Here is an 18,657-nt window from a genome sequence, read left to right as displayed (position 1 = left end):
ATAATACAGCATACTAACAACTTTTGTTAAACGATTTTATTTTGGTAACTTTAATTAAATTTTAAGGGCTTTATAAGAACCTAACATTAATTTTGCACCCTCTTTATTGACTTTGAATGATATTTGTATGTTTGTATGTTATGGTAGACTATTTTAAGCATTGAAGTCTGATGATATCTCAGTGGACATGGACTTTTACAGTGCGTTGTGTCAGTTTGCAAAGATAATGTATTTCTGATAGTATTTTTCGAAGATTTATAGGGATGCACATGGATGGTGTATTTTTAAAGAGTTGACTATTTCTTAATGTGGGTATTAAAATTGATAACTAATTAAAAAACCCTGCAATCTTCTTCCTTTGAAAATTTCCATTTTAAAAGTGATTTACCTTATTATAGGACATCAGATAGACTAAGGGAAAGTGCAATTACCTATGGTTTCGTTGCCTGGAGATGGCCAGTCTTAGCATTTTGGTGTGTAACAGGTTCTTTTTGTCTTTTTCTATTATTTAATATACTTTTATAGAACTTGGATGGTAAGATATGTTATGAACTGTTTCCCCCCTTTACTTTGTTAAAACTGTATTGTAAATATTTTCCTATGTCTTTATTCTTTTATATAATTTAAAAATAAATTTTGATTAATGATTATAGTAAATGGCCTTTTATGTGTGTATACTAGTAATACATGCATAGATTCATGTAACCATCACCACAATCAGGATACAGGGCAGTTTCAACACCTGAAAAGTTCCCTGTGGTATCCACTTTGGTGTCCGTTTGTAGTTAGCCTCCCCGCCCCAGCCCCAACCTTTGGTAATCACTGATCTGTTCTCTGTACTGTTAGTTTTGTTTTTTCTAGAATGTATGGAAATGGAACCCTACAGCATGCAACTTTATGTATGTATGTATGTATGTATGTATGTATGTATGGCTGCGTTGGGTCTTTGTTGCTGTGCGTGGGCTTTCTCTAGTTGCACCAAGCGGGGGCTACTCTTTGTTGCAGTGTGTGGGCTTCTCACTGCTGTGGCTTCCCTTGTGGAGCACGGTCTTCAGTAGTTGTGGCACGTGGGCTCAGTAGTTGTGGCTCGTGGACTCTAGAGCACAGGGTCAGTAGTTGTGGCGCGCGGGCTTAGTTGCTCTGCGGCATGTGGGATCTTCCTGGACCAGGGCTCGAACCCGTGACCCCTGCATTGGCAGGCGGATTCTTAACCACTGCACCACCAGGGAAACCCAGTATGTAACTTTTTGATACTGACTTTTTGCACATAGCATAAAGCCTGTGAGAATCATCAAGTTGTTGCATGTATCCATAGTTCATTCCTTTTTATTGCTAAATAGTATTCCATCATATGAATGTATCACCATTTATTTAGTCAGTCACTTTTGGGAGGACATGCTTTTGATAATTATGAATAGAACTGTTATAAACAACTGAGTACAAGTTTTTGTGTGAATAAAGGTTTTATGTCTCTAGGGTAAATACATAGAAGTGGGATTGCAAGGCCATTTGGTAAGTGTATATTTAACTTTATAAGAAGCTGTCAAACTAGTGTGGCTGTGCCATTATGCATTTCCATTAGAAATTTATGAGTTCCACTTGCTCTGCATCCTAGCCAGCATTTGGTATTGTCTCTATATTGTTAAGAAGTCAGTACTACCCAAAGCTGTTTACAGATTGCAATCCTTATCAAAATCCCAATGACTTTTTTTGTAGAAATAGAAAAATCCATCCTAAAATTTGTATGGAATCTCAAGGGACCCCAAATAGCCAACGCATTCTTGAAAAAAAAAAAAAAAAAGAAAAATGTTGGAGAACTCACACTTGCTGATTTCAAAATTTATTACTACAGTGCTACAGTAATCAAAACAATGTGGTTCTGGCATAGACAGACATAAAGACTGATGGACTAATGAGCACAGAAGTAACCCCTTACATATGTGGTCAAATGAGTTTTGACAAGGAGGCCAAGACCATCCAAAGGGGGAAAGGACGATCTCTTTAAGAAATAGTGCTGAGAAAACTGGATATCCACATGCAAAAGAATGAAGTTCGACCATTATACAATCATATATACCACAGTCAAACATATACAAAACACCATATACAAAAATTAACTCAAAGTGGATCAAAGACTTAAATGTAAGAGCTATAACTCTTAAGCTCTTAGAAGAAAATAAAGCAGAAAAGCTTCAAGATGTTGGATATGACAGTGATTTCTTGGATATGATACCAAAGGCACAGACACCCAGAGAATAAATAGACAAATTGGACTTCATCAAAATGAAAAACGTTTGCACATTGAAGGATACTATCAAGAGAGTAAGAAGGCAAAACACAGAAGGTGAGAAAATATTTGCCAATCAGATATCCAGAGATATAGCCAGATATATTTAGACAATTACAGAGAAGCAACTCAACAGCAAAAAACAAATAGCCTGGTTAAAGAATGAGCAAAGGACTTAAATAGACATTTCTCCAAAGAAGATAAACAAATGACCAACAAGCACGTGAAAGGATGCTCAGCATCGTTAATCATTAGGGAAATGCAAATCAAACCCACAATGAGGTATCACTTCACACCCATTAGGATGGCTATTATCAAAAAAGAAAAAAGAAGAGTAAGTGTTGGCAAGGATATATAGAGATTGGAACCTTTTTGCCATACTGGTGGGAATATAAAATGGTGCAGCCATTGTAGATAACAGTATGAGGTTTCTCAAATAATTAAAAATTACCAGATGAACCTGCAGTTCCACATTTGAGTAATACAGTTCCTCAAATAATTACAAATTACTGTATGAACTTGAAATTCTGCGTTTGAGTATTGGGTATAAAGAATTGAAAGCAGGATCTTGAAGAAACATTTGTATGCCATGTTCACAGTGGCATTATTCCCAGCTAGACAAGAAGTAGATGCCACCCAAGTGTCTATCAGTGGATAAATGGATAAACAAAATATGGTGTATGTATACAATGAAATATTAGCCTTAAAAAGGGAGGAAGTTCTGACACATGCTACATCATGGATGAACCTTGAAAACGTTATGCTCAGTGAAATAAGCCAGTCACAAAATATGATGCCACTTACATGAGGTACTTAGTCAATTTCATAGAGACAGAAGAAAGTAGAATAGTGGTTGCCAGGCTCTATAGGGATGGAGGTGGGGAGTTAGTGTTAATGGTTATAGTTTCAGTATTGCAAGATGGAAAGAGTTCTGTGGATGGATGGTGGTGATGGTTGCAAAACATGAATGCACTTAATGCCACTGAACTGTACACTTAGAAATGGTTAAAATGGTAAGTTTTATGTAATGTATAATTTACCACAATTTAAAAAAATCATTAAAAAAATCAGATGGTCATGTTTATGCAGTTCTGTCTCTGGATTCTGTTCTGTTCCATAGGTCTAATGTTCCATAGCACACATTCTTGTGGTAATATAAGTTTTATAGCAGGTCTTAAAGTCATATAATGTGATTTGTCCAGCTTTATTCTTTATCAAAATTGTTTTGGCTATTCCAGTTCCTTTGCCTTTTCAAATTATTTTGGACTCAGTTTATCTATATCTCAAAACTCCTGCTGGGATTTTGATTGAAATTGCATTACATTTATAGAGGACATCTTTGCTATGTTGATTCTTCCATTCCGTGACCATGGTTTTATTTAGCTCTTCTTTGATTTCTTTCCCTGGTCATTTGTACTTTTCAGCATACATATTCTGTATACCTTTTGTTAGATATATATCTAAGTATTTTATTTTATGTTTTTAGAGCTCTTGTAGACTTAATTTTGTGGGTAAATTTTGGTTTCAGATTGATCATTGCTAGTATATAGAAATACAGTTGTTTGATTTTTGTGTATTGACTTTGTTCAGTGAAACCTTGCTCAACTCGTTAGCTCTAGGAGTTTTTGTTTGTTTTTTAGATTCTTTGGGATTTTCTGTATAGGTAGTCATGTTATCTGTGAATAGGGACAGTTTGATTTCTTCCTTTCTTATCTGTCTGGTTCCCCATTTCTTATTGCAGTGGCTAGATCTTCCATTATGATATTGGATAAGAGTGGTGAGAGTGTAATATCCTTGTCCTGTTCGTGATCTTAGGGGGAAAGTGTTCAGTCTTTTACCATTAAGTGTTTGATAGTGGTAGACTTCCTGTAGCCGTCCTTTATCAGATTGGGGAAATTACCTTTTAATTTGCTGAGGGCTTTTTTTTTTTTTTTTAAATCATGAAAAGATGTATTTTGCCAAATGCATCTGCTGAGTTGATTATGTAGTTTTTCTTCTTTAAGCAATTATCATGATAGCTTACATTGATTGATTTTTGAATATTGAACCAGTTTTGCATCCCTGGGATAAATAACCCTACTTGGTCCTGGTGTATTGTTATTTTTATATATTGCTAAACTCCATTTGCTTTTATTCTGTTGAGGATTTTTGCATCAATCTGCGTGAGGAATAATAGTATGCAGTTTCTCTTTTTGTACTGTCTTTTTCTAGTTTTGATATCAGGTTAAATCTGGCCTCATAAAATGAGTTTGGAAGTGTTCCCTCTTCTTCTGTTTCCTGAAAGAGATTGTGTAGAATTGGTGTTACTTTTTAAGTTCTCCAGAGAAATCAGGTAAGCCTGGAGATTTCTTTGAAAAGTTTTAAACTGTGAATTCACTTTCCTTAATTTAGATTATCTGTTTCATTTTGGATAATTTGGTAGTTTGTGGTTTTTAAAGAATCTCACTTCTGTTTCAAAATTTATGTGTATAGATCTACCCGTATTATTCCTCGGTTATCTTCTTAACATTTGTAGTGTCAAATTTGTTTATTTTGATGACCTAAGTTGTCAAATTTATGTGCATAGAGATGTTCATAGTATTATTTATCTTTTGATGTCTGCAGGATCTGTCGTCTAGCTCCTCTTTCATTCCTGATATTATTGGTAATTTATGTCTTCTTTTTTTTTTCTTTGCCAGTCTTGCTACAGCTTTATAAATTTCATTGATCTTTTCAAAGAACTCGTTTTTGCTTATATTGATTTTCTGTGTTGTTTTTCTATTTTCACTTCCACTGATTTCTGCTATTATCTTTATTGTTTCTCTTCTTTTGCTCTTTTTCTGGTTTTCTTAAGTAGGAAGCTTAGGTTATTGAGTTAAGGCCTCCTTCCTCACCCCAGTATAAACATTCAATTCCTATCAATTTTACTCTAATCACTATTTTAGCTTCTTTTGTTTTTAAAAATTATTTATGTATTTATTTATTTAATTTTTGGCTGTATTGGGTCTCAGTTGCGGCATGTGGGCTCCTCGTTGTGGTGCATGGGCTTCTCTCTAGTTGTGGCCCGCAGGCTCTCTAGTTGTGGCCCGTGTGCTCAGTAGTTGTGGCATGAGGGCTTAGTTGCCCTGTGGCATGTGGGATCTTAGTTCCCCGACCAGGGATTGAACCCGCGTCCCCTGCACTGGAAGACGGATTCTTTTTTTTTTTTTTGCGGTACATGGGCCTCTCACTGTTGTGGCCTCTCCCGTTGCGGAGCACAGGCTCCGGACGCACAGGCTCAGCGGCCATGGCTCACGGGCCCAGCCGCTCCACGGCATGTGGGATCTTCCCGGACCGGGGCATGAACCCATGTCCCCTGCATCGGCAGGCGGACTCTCAACCACTGCGCCACCAGGGAAGCCCCGGAAGACGGATTCTTAACCACTGGACCGCCAGGGAAGTCCCTGTTTTAGCTTCATATGACATGTTTTGATATTATATTTTCATTCTTTTTTTTTTTTGACTGTGCTGCAGCTTGTGGGGTATCAGTTCCCCAACAGGGATTGAACCCAGGTCACGGCAGTGAAAGCACCGAATCCCATCCACTAGACCATGGGGAACTCCCTCATTTTCATTCTTTTAAAAATGTTTAGACTTCTTAATTGACCTAAAGATTATTTAGAAGTATGTTGTTTAACTTACAAGTATTTAGAGGTTTCCCATTATATTTCTGTTACTGATTTCTACTTAAATCCATTGTGGTCAGAGAACATACTTTTTGCTTATTTGTTTGTTTTATTGAAGTATAGTTGTTTTACAACATTGTGTTAATTTCTGCTGTACACTGAAGTGATTCAGTTATACATATATACATTCTTCTTTTAAATATTCTTTTCCATTATGGTTTATCATAGGATATTGAATATAGTTTCCCATGCTGTACAGTAGGACCTTGTTATTTATCCATTCTGTATACAATAGCTAACATCTGCTGCCCCCATCCCTCCCCCAATCCCCTCCCCCTTGGCAACCACAAGTCTGTTTTCTGTGTCCGTGAGTCTGTTTCTGTTTTATACATAGGTTCATTTGTGTCATATTTTAAATTTCACATTTAAGTGATATCATATGGTATTTTGTTTTTCTCTTTCTGACTTACTTCACTTAGTACGATAATCTCTAGTTGCATCCCTGTTGCTGCAAATGACATTATTTTGTTCTTTTTAATTGCTGAGTGGTATTTGATTGTATCTATGTACCACATCTTCTTTATCCATTCATCTTTTGCTGGACATTTAGGTTGTTTCCATGTTTTGGCTATTGTGAATAGTGCTGCTGTGAACATAGGGGTGCATGTATCTTTTTGAATAATTTTTGTCTGGATATATGTCCAGGAGTGGGATTGCTGAATCATATGGTAATTATGTTTTTAGTCTTTTGAGGAACCTCCATACTGTTTTCCCTAGTGGCTGCACCAATTTACATTCCTGCCAACAGTGTAAGAGGGTTCCCTTTTCTCCACACCCTCTCCAGCATTTGTTATTTGTAGACTTTTTAATGATGGCCATTATGACCAGTGTTAGGTGGTACCTCATTGTAGTTTTGATTTGCATTTCTCTAATAATTAGTGATGTTAAGTATCTTTTTATGTGCTTATTGGCCATCTGTATTTCTTCTTTGGGGAAATGTCTATTAAGGTCTTCTGCCCATTTTTCGATTGGGTTGTATGAGCTACTTGTATATTTTGGAGATTAAGCCCTTGTCAGTCACATCATTTGCTAATATTTTCTCCTAGTTCATAGGTTGTCTTTTTGTTTTGTTTATGGTTTCCTTTGCTGTGCAAAAGCCTATAAGTTTGATTAGGTCCTGTTTGTTTATTTTCACTTTTATTTCTGTTGCCTTGGGAGACTGACCTGAGAAAACACTGGTATGATTTATTTCAGAGAATATTTTCCCTATGATCTCTTCTAGGAGTTTTATGGTGTTATGTCTTATATTTAAGTCTTTAAGCCATTTTGAGTTTATTTTTGTGTGTGGTGTGAGGGTGTGTTCTAACTTCATTGATTTACATGTGGCCATCCAACTTTCCCAATACCACTTGCTGAAGAGACTGTCTTTTTCCCATTGTATATTCTTACATCCTTTGTTGGAGATTAATTGACCCGGAGGTGTATGGGTTTATTTCTGGGCTCTCAGAGAACATACTTTTAACTTCACTTCTTGCATATTAAGGTCTGTTTTATGATCCAGGATATGATATGTCTTGATTAATGTTCAGTGTGCACCTGAAATGAATATGCATTCTACTGTTGATAGGTGGAATATTTTTAAAATGTCATGGGTTGATGGTACTGTTTTCTTTTTTCTTTTTTTTTTTTCTGATGGTACTGTTTTCTATCTACTAGTTCTGTCAACTACTGAAAGTTGAAGTCTTCAACTGTATTTATGGATTACTATTTCTCCCTTCAGTTCTGTTAATTTTTGCTGAATGTATTTTGGAGTTCTCCTACATGTATATATATTTAGGATTGCTTTTTGTTCTTCATGAACTGACCCTTTTATCATGTAATGTCCTCATTTATTCCTGGTGATTTTCTTTGTTATGATCATTGGCTGATCTAAATATAACTATTCCATCTTTCTTTGATAACATTTGCATGATATATCTTTTTTCCCTCCTTTTACCCTTTTAGAATGGTGAAAGTTTCTTGTAGACATCATAGAATTGGCTTGTGTGTGTGTTTAAATTCAGTGTATCTTTTCATTGGCATACTTAGGCCATTTATGTTTAATGTAATTGTTGATATTTTGATTTAGATACTCCAGTTGATTATTTATTTGTTTCCTCTTTTTTCCTCTATTTTTTTCTCTTTCTGCTTGTTGTTTTTTTTTTTTTTTTTGCGGTATGCGGGATTCTCACTGTTGTGGCCTCTCCCGTTGCGGAGCACAGGCTCTGGATGCGCAGGCTCAGCAGCCATGGCTCACGGGCCTAGCTGCTCTGCGGCATGTGGGATCTTCCTGGACCAGGGCACGAACCCGTGTCCCCTGCATCGGCAGGTGGACTCTCAACCACTGCGCCACCAGGGAAGCCCCCCATGGTTTTTAATGATAAATGTGCTTTTATTGTAATTATTACTTGCTTGTATGTAACATATCCTCTGGTTGCTTTCAAGATTTTTCTGTGTTAGTTTTCAGCAGCTTACTGTGTCTGGCTGTGAATTTTTAAGCTACTATTTTTGTGAAATTTCCCCTGCCCCAAAAGAAAATCTGTACTGATGCAAGTCATTAGTGTCAGGCAGGAGTCTGCAAACTATGGCCTGCCACCTCGGTAGCTCTCAACCTGTTTCCTGATTTTGCAAATAAAATGCTACTGGAACACATACCGGTTTATTTACATGTTGCTTTTGCACTACAGTGGCAGAGTTGAGTAATTGTGAGAAAGACCATATGTCTTGTGAGGCCTTAAATAGTTACTATCTGACCTTTTTATAAGAAGCTCGCTGATCTCTGGTATAGTTGGAGGAAATTTGAGTGTTTCTTCTATTAGAATTTTCTGCTTGAATTTCTTTTTAAACTTTATCCATGTAGGGTTCAAAGTCATTTTACAAGTATCTTCTATAGAAAATTCTAACAAGGTGTAACATGTGGTAGAGGGTAGGTGTAAGAGTTTTTCCCCTGTATTTAAAAACCAAAAATGACTTTTTAGCTGACTTTTCTTGAAAATTTAAACATTAGTTAAGCATGACTTATCTTTCTTTGAGAAATTTATTTTCAGACATTTTAAGCTCATAAGGCAAACAAAATAAATTTCTATTAAATAACTGACTTATGCCAAAATGGGACTTAAGTCTTTTAAAGGTAAACTTGGGAGTTTTAGTTTAAGTACAGGTTATAAGTTTTTTATTTTTTATAAATTTATTTATTTACTTTTGGCTGCATTGGGTCTTTGTTGCTGCGTGCAGGCTTTCTTTAGTTGGGGCGAGTAGGGGCTACTCTTTGTTGTGGTGCGTGGGCTTCTCATTGTGGTGGCTTCTCTTGTTGTGGAGCACGGGCTCTAGGTGTGTGGGCTTCAGTAGTTGTGGCACGTGGGCTCAGTAGTTGTGGCGCATGGGCTTAGTTCCTCCACGGCATGTGGGATCTTCCCGGACCAGGGCTCGAACCAGTGTCCCCTGCATTGGCAGGTGGATTCTTAACCACTGCACCACCAGAGAAGCCCTGTAAGTTTTTTGTTAATGTTATTTGCAGCATTAAAATTTATCGACAGTGTTGTGTAGTAATACTACTAAAACCGTGGAACAAAGCAATATGAATAAACATATAACTTAAGAGACAATTTCATACAAACCTTTGGAAAGATGTTTTCTTACTGAGTGACACATCCTGGCTCGAACATAGGTTTCTTGGTTTCATCTCTTTTATGAACCTTTATGCACTTAAAATTGTTATTCTTTTTTTAAAAATATATTTATTTACTTATTTGTGGCTGTGTTGGGTCTTCGTTTCTGTGCATGGGCTTTCTCTAGTTGTGGCAAGCGGGGGCCACTCTTCTTCACGGTGCGCAGGCCTCTCACTCTCGCGGCCTCTGTTGTTGCAGAGTACAGGCTCCAGACGCGCAGGCCCAGTAATTGTGGCTCACGGGCCCAGTTGCTCCGTGGCATGTGGGATCTTCCCAGGCCAGGGCTCGAACCTGTGCCCCCTGCATTGGCAGGCAGATTCTCAACCACTGCGCCACCAGGGAAGCCCCCAAATTGTTATTATTATAACTAAAAAATGTCGATTGTTACCTCTCATTGTGAAACCTATGCTTGTTTTTTTGCTGTACAAATACTCAGTTCTGGGTCAGACTTAAGCACACATGGATTTCATTTTTATCCCAAGTTAGAGAATTTTGTGTCTTTGGTCTTATTTCTTGTTAAGTAAGAAAAGACGTGCCCAAACGTGCTAGAAGGTGAAAAGTTCCATAAAATATTCTTTGTTCATTGCAGGATATTTTTTCTTCACAGAAATCTAGAACTTGTTTAGGGACAAATGTAAATCAAATCTTGAGCGTACTATCAGCCTACATTAGCAAAGCTCTTTTTCTCGAAATAAAGTTCTCAGGCTGAGTAAAAGATTCAGAGAAAGAATTTGTGTGGGTTGTATAATTCATGTGCACATGGGACCTCAGATTGTGACCTTATTTAGAGATAGGGTCTTTGCTAATGTAATTAGTTAAGATGAGGTCATACGAACTCAAAGAGCCTTTGGGGTAGTATGGCTGATAATAAGTTTACTGTCTTTCCGGTGTGTAGTACAGCAAGTCACCGCTTACAAATGGTCTTCTGTAACTTAGGTCAAAAAATCGAGAATGGACTCATCTGAATAAACACGGTCCTATTACATGCTGCTCTGTGGGCCTGGAAGACCTCTGAAGAAATTGCCAATAAGGCTGCTTGGTCACTGTGCATTACTTTGAGTGCTAATATTGTATAGTATAAGAAGTTCCAAAAAAGTGTTGACTTTTTTTTGTCATGACCTATTGAGGAATTTCTAGTGACATTATATGGAATTCTAGGGTTGCATGGAAACTGAGTTGAAAACCTTTGTGTAGATTCTCACATTTTATACCTCTCTGGGAAACTTTTCACAAAATAATGGTTTTTACAGTTCCTTACCTAATTACCTATCCCTAAAACAATAAAACAGAATTTGTAGTTTTGTTTTTAAAAATTTTATAGTTATGTGGGGGGGGGCATGGCACATATGGGAAATCTCTGCCTTCTGCTCAATTTTGCTGTGAACCTAAAACTGCTGTAAAAAAAGAATAGTCTATTTTAAAAAACTATAGTTAATGAGTTTTGAAACTATCTTTACAAGTTCTTACATAATTTTACTCAGTTCCTATAATGTGTATGATTTCTTGTGATTTTACCTAGAGATCAAAAGTGCTAGGTAAATATTCCTGTTTTATTGTATTACAGAGATTATTTTCCTATATGCTAACATATATTTCAAACCAAAAGATCTGGGAATGAACTATAGAAATTCCATGAATTTTTCTTGGTTTTATGTAGATAATGAATTAGTTCCTAATCAGTTATGTAATGTCTCCAGGAGCTTGAGAGAGCTGTAATAATCTGGGATTAAGAAAGCCAACCCTAATATTCATTGATTATAACATGTTTTATAGTTGTCCTATAGATTGATGAGTAGGACCCTGATTTATCTCCTCTTTTCCGCTTTTGTATCACTAGACAATAATCGTACTATTATCAGGAATGTTCTGTAGCGTCCTGGTGGGGGTTTAGAATAAGGTATACTGGCAGCAGGATTGCTTGCTCCCAGAGAAGTTTCTTCATTAGTGCAATAAAATTTCACAGTTGATCATTCTTTCAAGTCTTTTTTACAGAGACTGTGTATTCATGGCAGAATACTTAACATTAGTCTCCTTATAAATCTCTTATAAATTAAAATGTAGAAATTGATGTTATCTTTTCCAATACTTTTTGGTATTTAAAGCTTCTGTGTTTTACTGTCTTTTGTAATACTGCTTGAAATTCTACTCTAATTTATTCTGAGAAATTTTATTTCTGTTAAAATACTCTTCTGAAATTGATTTAGCAGAAACTTCAGGGGACATTGATTGTCAGTGATAGTTGACTGTTTTTTCAGTGGTAGTTGAACTAGAGACTTTACTAGTTCTCTTAGCTTAGGTTATAACCATTTTCCATACTTTTATCTCAGACATAAAAGCCCTAAAGAACTTTTGAGGTAGTTACCTAGAAACTGTCCACATTGACTTTATGCTTAATGACTTTTGGAAAAAAAGAAAAAAAGATGTAAAGAAAATATTGAGTATTTATTTATTTTAATTGAAGTATAGTTGATTTACAATGTTGTACAGTATTGAATATTTAAAAATTTTTTCCAAACACTTTATTTTGAAGTAGTGTAGTACAAAGAACTTCTCTACAACCTTTACCCAGGTCCACTAATTTTTTAAAATTTATATATTATTTTTTTAAATTTATTTTAGGCCACGTTGGGTCTTCGTTGCTGCGTGCTGGCTTTCTCTAGTTACGTGAGTGGGGGCCACTCTTCATTGCGGTGCACGGGTTTCTCATTGCGGTGGCTTCTCTTGTTGCGGAGAACAGGCTATAGGCACACGGGCTTCAGTAGTTGTGGCTCGTGGGCTCTAGAGCACAGGCTCAGTAGTTGTGGTGCACGGGCTTAGTTGCTCCGCGGCATGTGGGATCTTCCCCGACCAGGGCTCGAACCCGTGTCCCCTGCATTGGCAGGTGGATTCTTAACCACTGTGACACCAGGGAAACCCCCAGTTTCACTAATTTTAATTTTAAATATTTTACCACATTTGCTTATCATTCCCTCACACATACATACATATTACTTTTGCTCTCTTGTGAATAGGTTGCGTATATCATGTTCCTTTACCCTTTACTATTTCCATGTGTATTTCTAAGAATAATGATATTCTCTTATAACAGCAATATAGTTTTCAAGTTCTGATAATTTCATATTGTTACTTTAAGCTACAGTACATATTCCAATTTATCAGTTCTAATGTCCTTTAGAGCAGTTTTTTTCAGCCAAAGCTTATTATATTTAGTTGCCATGTAAACATTTATTTTAAATGAACTTTTGGTCTTAAAATCTTAAGTGTTTAATTTTTGTTCTTTTAACAGCTAAACCAGGTGGACAGGTGAAATGTCAGTATATTTCTGCTGTGGATAAAGTTATTTTTGTGGATGATTATGCAGTAGGGTGTAGAAAGGACCTTAATGGAATCTTGTTGTTAGACACTGCTCTGCAAACTCCAGTTTCAAAGCAGGATGATGTGGTTCAGCTTGAATTACCTGTCACAGAGGTAAGTTGAAATAAGTATCAATATGCTTTTCTACTTAATGTAGTTTCAGACTTACTAGCTGTTAAATGAAATTAGGTTGTCCTTTGAGGATATTATATATGTATCCCTATAAAAACAAAGAAGTATGAACTGTACAGGTTATACCACTGTAACAGAGGCCCCAAAATACAATGGCTTAAACAAGATAGTTTCTTTCCAGTAACAGTACTGGGCTAAGTTATAGGGACAGCTTTGTTTGCCTCAACACTTAGCTTCCATTTCCTGAGTCCAAGACAGCTGCTTCAAGTCTCATTACTTCCCAGTCTTAAGGAAAAGGTGGGCAAAAAAGGCCAGGGGAGCACACTAGTATTACCCACCCTCTTTCTCTCCTTTTCCTTTCACCTACCTCCCTCATCCTTTCCTTCCCTCTCTTCCCCTCCTTCCTTTTTCTTGTTCTCTTTTACAAACTCTTTCATATATGCCCTTTTCATATTTACTCCATTGGCCAGAATTCAGTCACATGGCCACATTAAGCTGAGGTGGTTCTTTTTTCTTTAATATTAAAAAAGAAGGAATAAATAGTAATGGACAACCAGTAATCTTTGCTATGTGTCATTAACAATTCCAGTTTAAAATTTTAGCTATATGTATTTTTCTGTGTTACATATTCATTACTTAATTTGTAAGTCTATCCTAACTTAAATCCTTTTGTGTGAGTTGATGTTCATATCATGTAATTTGAAAGTACATTTTTCGGATTTATCAGATTTTAAATCATCTCAGAATATAAAAGATTATAATGCTGTACACGCTAATAAAGTGGGATATTATTTGCCTTCATCCCAAGTTGTTGATTATTAATTGTTTTGCATTTGGCAAACTGATATGATTAATTGATAAAAATCAATATAGCATATTTCCCATTTTTAGGACATGAAAAGTGTTAATGTGTGAATTTTAAGTGCAGTTTAAATGTTTTATTCCCTCTTTGGAAGGCTTTTTGTAAAAAAAAAAGTACCAACGTATATCTACTTAGATTTCATATTTAGTGTCATATCACAGTCATCTAGTATATGTTAATATTGAAAGCATGTTGCTAAAGGTTTGAGTTCTGAAAACAGAGTAGCCATCTTTCTGTCATCAGAATATCTGGATCTGGGGGCATGTCTAAAATCTTTGGACAGAGAATTAATGATTTCTACTTGTACTGAACATTTTTTCCTTTCCTACTTTAAGGAACTTAGACCAGGTGATAGCTTAATAAAGGATATACATCGTAGCCTACAATGAAAGATGGTATCAAACTGTTGGGTTTTAAAAGGAACTACAGAATTACAGTCAAATAGTTGAACATTTATATGAAATGGACCGTCAAGTCAATATTTTTCCTACTACTCTGACCTAAATGCTAGATATTTAGCCAGCTTCTGCCACCTCCTCCACCTTGCCAGCTCATAATATCTGTTGCTGGTTTTCTTTCTTTCTACATAAATAATTACAGCTCTCTTGTTCACGTAATATTGTTTGTAGTCCTTCCAGCATCCCAGGCATCCTTTCCTGCATCACACTAGTTTGTTACTGTCTTGCCTAAAGAATGGGGTCCTGGGTTTGGTTGGATTAGTGTGGATGTGTTCTTTTCCATATATTGCCCAAATATTTCTATTAACGTAGTTCATATTGAATATGTGGGTAACAATGCAAAGGGCTTTTTTTTTATTACCTGCTGACTTAGTGAGTGACCCCTCTTAACGGTTTTGCATAGTTTGAGTATTTAAAGCTCATTGGAGGACTTTACATTTATGTCTTTACATTTTTATCTCTTTTACTTTTGTTCATGGTTTCAGCTTAACCAGTTTTTCTGTCTTGCTTTGGCTTATAAAAGCTTCTATGTACTAAAACTTTACTATGTGGTACTACACTGAATACGTTGCTTTATCTCATTTAATTTTGTAACAGCCCTTCAAGTCATTATTTGATTTAACTAAGTTTGTTTAAAAAACGTAAAAGTAGGAAGCTTTAGTGTAGTACCTATCAGAATTAAAATATTTGTATAAGAATCTGAATTTAACATTTTTGGTTATGGTTAATTTTTTGTGATCATCTTTTTTATTTAGGCACAACAGCTCTTATCTGCATGTTTAGAAAAGGTAGATATTTCTAGTACGGAGGGTTATGATTTGTTCATCACACAGCTCAAAGATGGTTTGAAAAATACATCTCATGAGACTGCAGCAAACCACAAAGTTGCTAAGGTAAGAAGTTAAAAAAAAATTACCTTGTTTGGGGTTATAATAGAAAGAACACCTCTATACTTTGGCCTTTCTCCGTCCTCCCCACATTGATAACTAAGGATGTCTGTGGGAGATGGTGCTTTGAATTAAATCCTTGGATATATTTCATTAATTTTTCTGTGTTTTTCTTTTAACATCTTTTCTAAGTTGTAAATGTAGTACATATACAATTTTTATATTGAAGGTATAAGAGGTAGAAGGTAAAAGCTATTTTCCTAAAAATAACTTTTGCATCTATAAATATCTTTTTTTCTCGAGGACAGTTGAAATTATACTAAAATATTGTGATGTACTGTTTTAGTCTGTTTGGGCTGCTATAACGGAATACCACCGACTGAGTGATATTTCTTCTGGTGAAGTCCTTCTTCCTGGGTCATAGCTGGTACCTTCTCACTGTGTCCTTACATGGTGGAAAAGGCAAGGGATCTCTCTGGAACCTCTTTTATAAAGAGGACTCCACCCTCATGACTTAAGTACTTCCCAAAGGCCCTACTTACTAATAACCCTCCCCTTTGGGGGGTAGAATTTCAACAGATGAATTTGGGGGGGACACAAACATTCAGATTATAGCATATACCATGCTTTTTTTCATTGAAGGATGTATCTTGAGTATCTTTTCATATCAGTCCTCATAGATCATCTGTATTCTTCCTAATATTTACGTTGAAGTTTATTTTTATAGATTTACCATGATTTTATGAATGCTTATTCCATTGATGGAACATTTTTATTTAGTAAAACAGAAATCATACTGTGTATTTCAACAGAGAGAATTTATTGTAAGGAATTGACGTAATATGTGTATGAGAACTAAAAAAGTGAAAAGGAAACCCTGAGGTAATACACAGATGTTAGCTATGGGAATCAGCACTCACCTCAGTCTGAAGGAACAAGAGGTTAGGATTTTTAGAACCTAGATACTTAAAAACTTAGAGAATAGGCCCCATGGGTCTGGGACTCAGACTTCTGAGGAGGAGCTGTTATCCAGTAGGTACCTCAGGAGCTTGGAGATTGGAACTTGATGAACTGAGCCTCAGATTTCTGAAGAGAGATGCTACTAGGCTAATGTTAGTGTCTCTGAGGGAGCTCTGTGAAACTGGTCCTGGGAATTCTAAGAAAACAAAACAAAAAACCTCTAAAGACCAGAAGAATCAACTGCTGCCACCAGGTCCTTCGCTAAAACAATATTGATAGTAATGACAAGTAATAGCAAGGAACGAGTCTTTCTCCCCTCATCATGCTGTCCAATTTCCACCCTGTGTTCCTTTTGTCAGAACTTAACAGCCAGGAAACTGGTTGGCAAAGAAGAAATAATAGTTTACAGAATCCCAGCCCAAACATGATGGAGAAGAAAGAAAAGGGTAGGTTCGGACCCGAGAGACAGTAGTTTAATAACTGGCACATGCCACTCTTTTGGCTACTCCGCATCTCCATACGTACCATCTACGTGTGTTTGAACTTTCATACAACAAAAATATTATGCTTTTACTTAGCAAGACGTACTGTTCCTTTTTACAAATGAAGATATTCTCTCCCCGTCCCCAGAACAGACACAAAGTTCCAACAGATATTTTATCCATCCCTAGGTGATATTAACTACTCCTAGAATTTATAGTTTCAAGGGTTTAGGTAACAGAACTGTGCTACCTAAAGACTAAATTAACTACAACCAAAAATTTTTACGTAAAATAGTGTATCTCTCTGTGTCTGTATCTATCTAAATATATATCCATCTATCATTTATGTAATAAGGGAAGAAAATATATATAGTTGCTGTATCCCTCAGTTCTATAATGGTCTGTAATATCAAGAGGATATATTTGATATTTGCAGCCTCTTTCTTCTCCTACGTATTCCGTATTCCCTTTGTCCTCAGCCAGCACCTCAACTGGTCTGGTGTCTTTACATGGTCAGGTGACTCAAGGCTTCACTCTTGCAGGATCCAAATCTTCTGTGGTACTGTGTTAAGTTGTAATTGTCCTTTCACTGTTACTATTAGATGTGGAAGAGCTTAGAGGCACCCTAGAGAATCTCCTGGATTATAATTAAGTTCTCCTTGCTCCTGTTATTTAGCATCAATCCAATTTCCCTGTGTTTGTCAGTTTTCATCATACCAACCAGTAGAATAACCACCTTCTTTGCCTGATGATTCAGTGACAAGAGGAACCCAAAATTGCTGGTTAGCAGTATCAACACCTAATTCAATGGAACCATTGTACCCTTGGTGGAACATTCCTTCCTTGACACAAGACCTCTAGAGCCTAAAGCTTAAAAAAAAAGTCTGTGAATGGATTATTACATATAATAGCAACCCTGCTAGGACAAACTGTGTCATGTGTTTTTTGCTGATTGCAAGCATATACATAATCCTGTAAGGTAGAACTCCAGACTTTCAGATGTCTCTCTCAATTAATACTGAAGATAAGTCTTTGGTAAGGCATCACACCTTTTTGTCAGGTCAGCTCCTTCTGTATGATACCCTGGTAAGACCAGTCAATTTCATGGGCAAGAGCCCATTGCTGCCTTTTTTTTTTTTTTTTTTTTCCTTTGAAGTGCTTTCTTGGTCAGAAGCAAAAAGCAAAGTTGTATGGAATACTTTGTTGGTACATAATCCATTCTATTAGTCCACAGTAGTGGTTTAATATTATGGCAGAGCATTGTGGGCAGAACATATAAATGCACATCCGGAATATGTGTCTATTACAGTGAAGACAAATTGCTACCCAGTCTGTGACTGAAGGAATCCAATATAATCAACCTGCATAGTTGTCTGTTTCTTCTGGAAAATGGTGTCATATTGGTGCCTCAGCTTTGATATTTGCCATTGGCAGGTTAACCTGCCATTAGCCTGCTCAGTCCTCATGAGAGGAAATTAATGTTGGGCCTGTACATACCCCCTGTCTCTGTTGCCATGGCATTTTGCATACAGGTCCATTGAGCAAGCACTGGAGTAGCTATGGCCAGAGGGTGAGTGACATTCGTATAGTGCGTATAATTTGCCCATTTCCTCTAGAGTGGATGCCTTTTGATGAGCATTCACGTATTTCACAAATATTTTCACACTGTGTTTATTTTGAGAGGTCTGTCCAAAGACCTTAACCGTTGACTTCCTTGTTAACAATCTTCCAATCCTGATCCTTCCAAATTCCTGAACATCTAGCCAAAACATTAGCTACTGTCCATTAATCATTGAGGACCTTTACTTCTGGCCAACTCTCAGTCCAGACAAAGAGAACAGCCAGATGAACTGGTTGAAGTTCTGACCACTGAGAAGATTTCAC

General features: G+C 36.5%; 1 protein-coding gene across 1 annotated transcript in view; it reads left to right on the top strand.

Annotated features, from left to right (window-relative positions):
• BIRC6 (baculoviral IAP repeat containing 6) overlaps positions 1-18,657 on the top strand; it is a 238,718-nt gene that overhangs the window by 14,277 nt on the left and 205,784 nt on the right. The window contains 2 exon segments of the mRNA XM_081254965.1: positions 12,925-13,106; positions 15,200-15,337. Coding sequence (XP_081111091.1) covers positions 12,925-13,106; positions 15,200-15,337 — 320 coding nt within the window.

This window comes from Mesoplodon bidens (assembly GCF_964165515.1).
Source record: "Mesoplodon bidens genome assembly, chromosome: 14".
Lineage (NCBI taxonomy): Eukaryota > Metazoa > Chordata > Mammalia > Artiodactyla > Ziphiidae > Mesoplodon > Mesoplodon bidens.
Note: the sequence above shows the minus strand (reverse complement) of the source record. Positions and strands in the feature narration are given on the sequence as shown.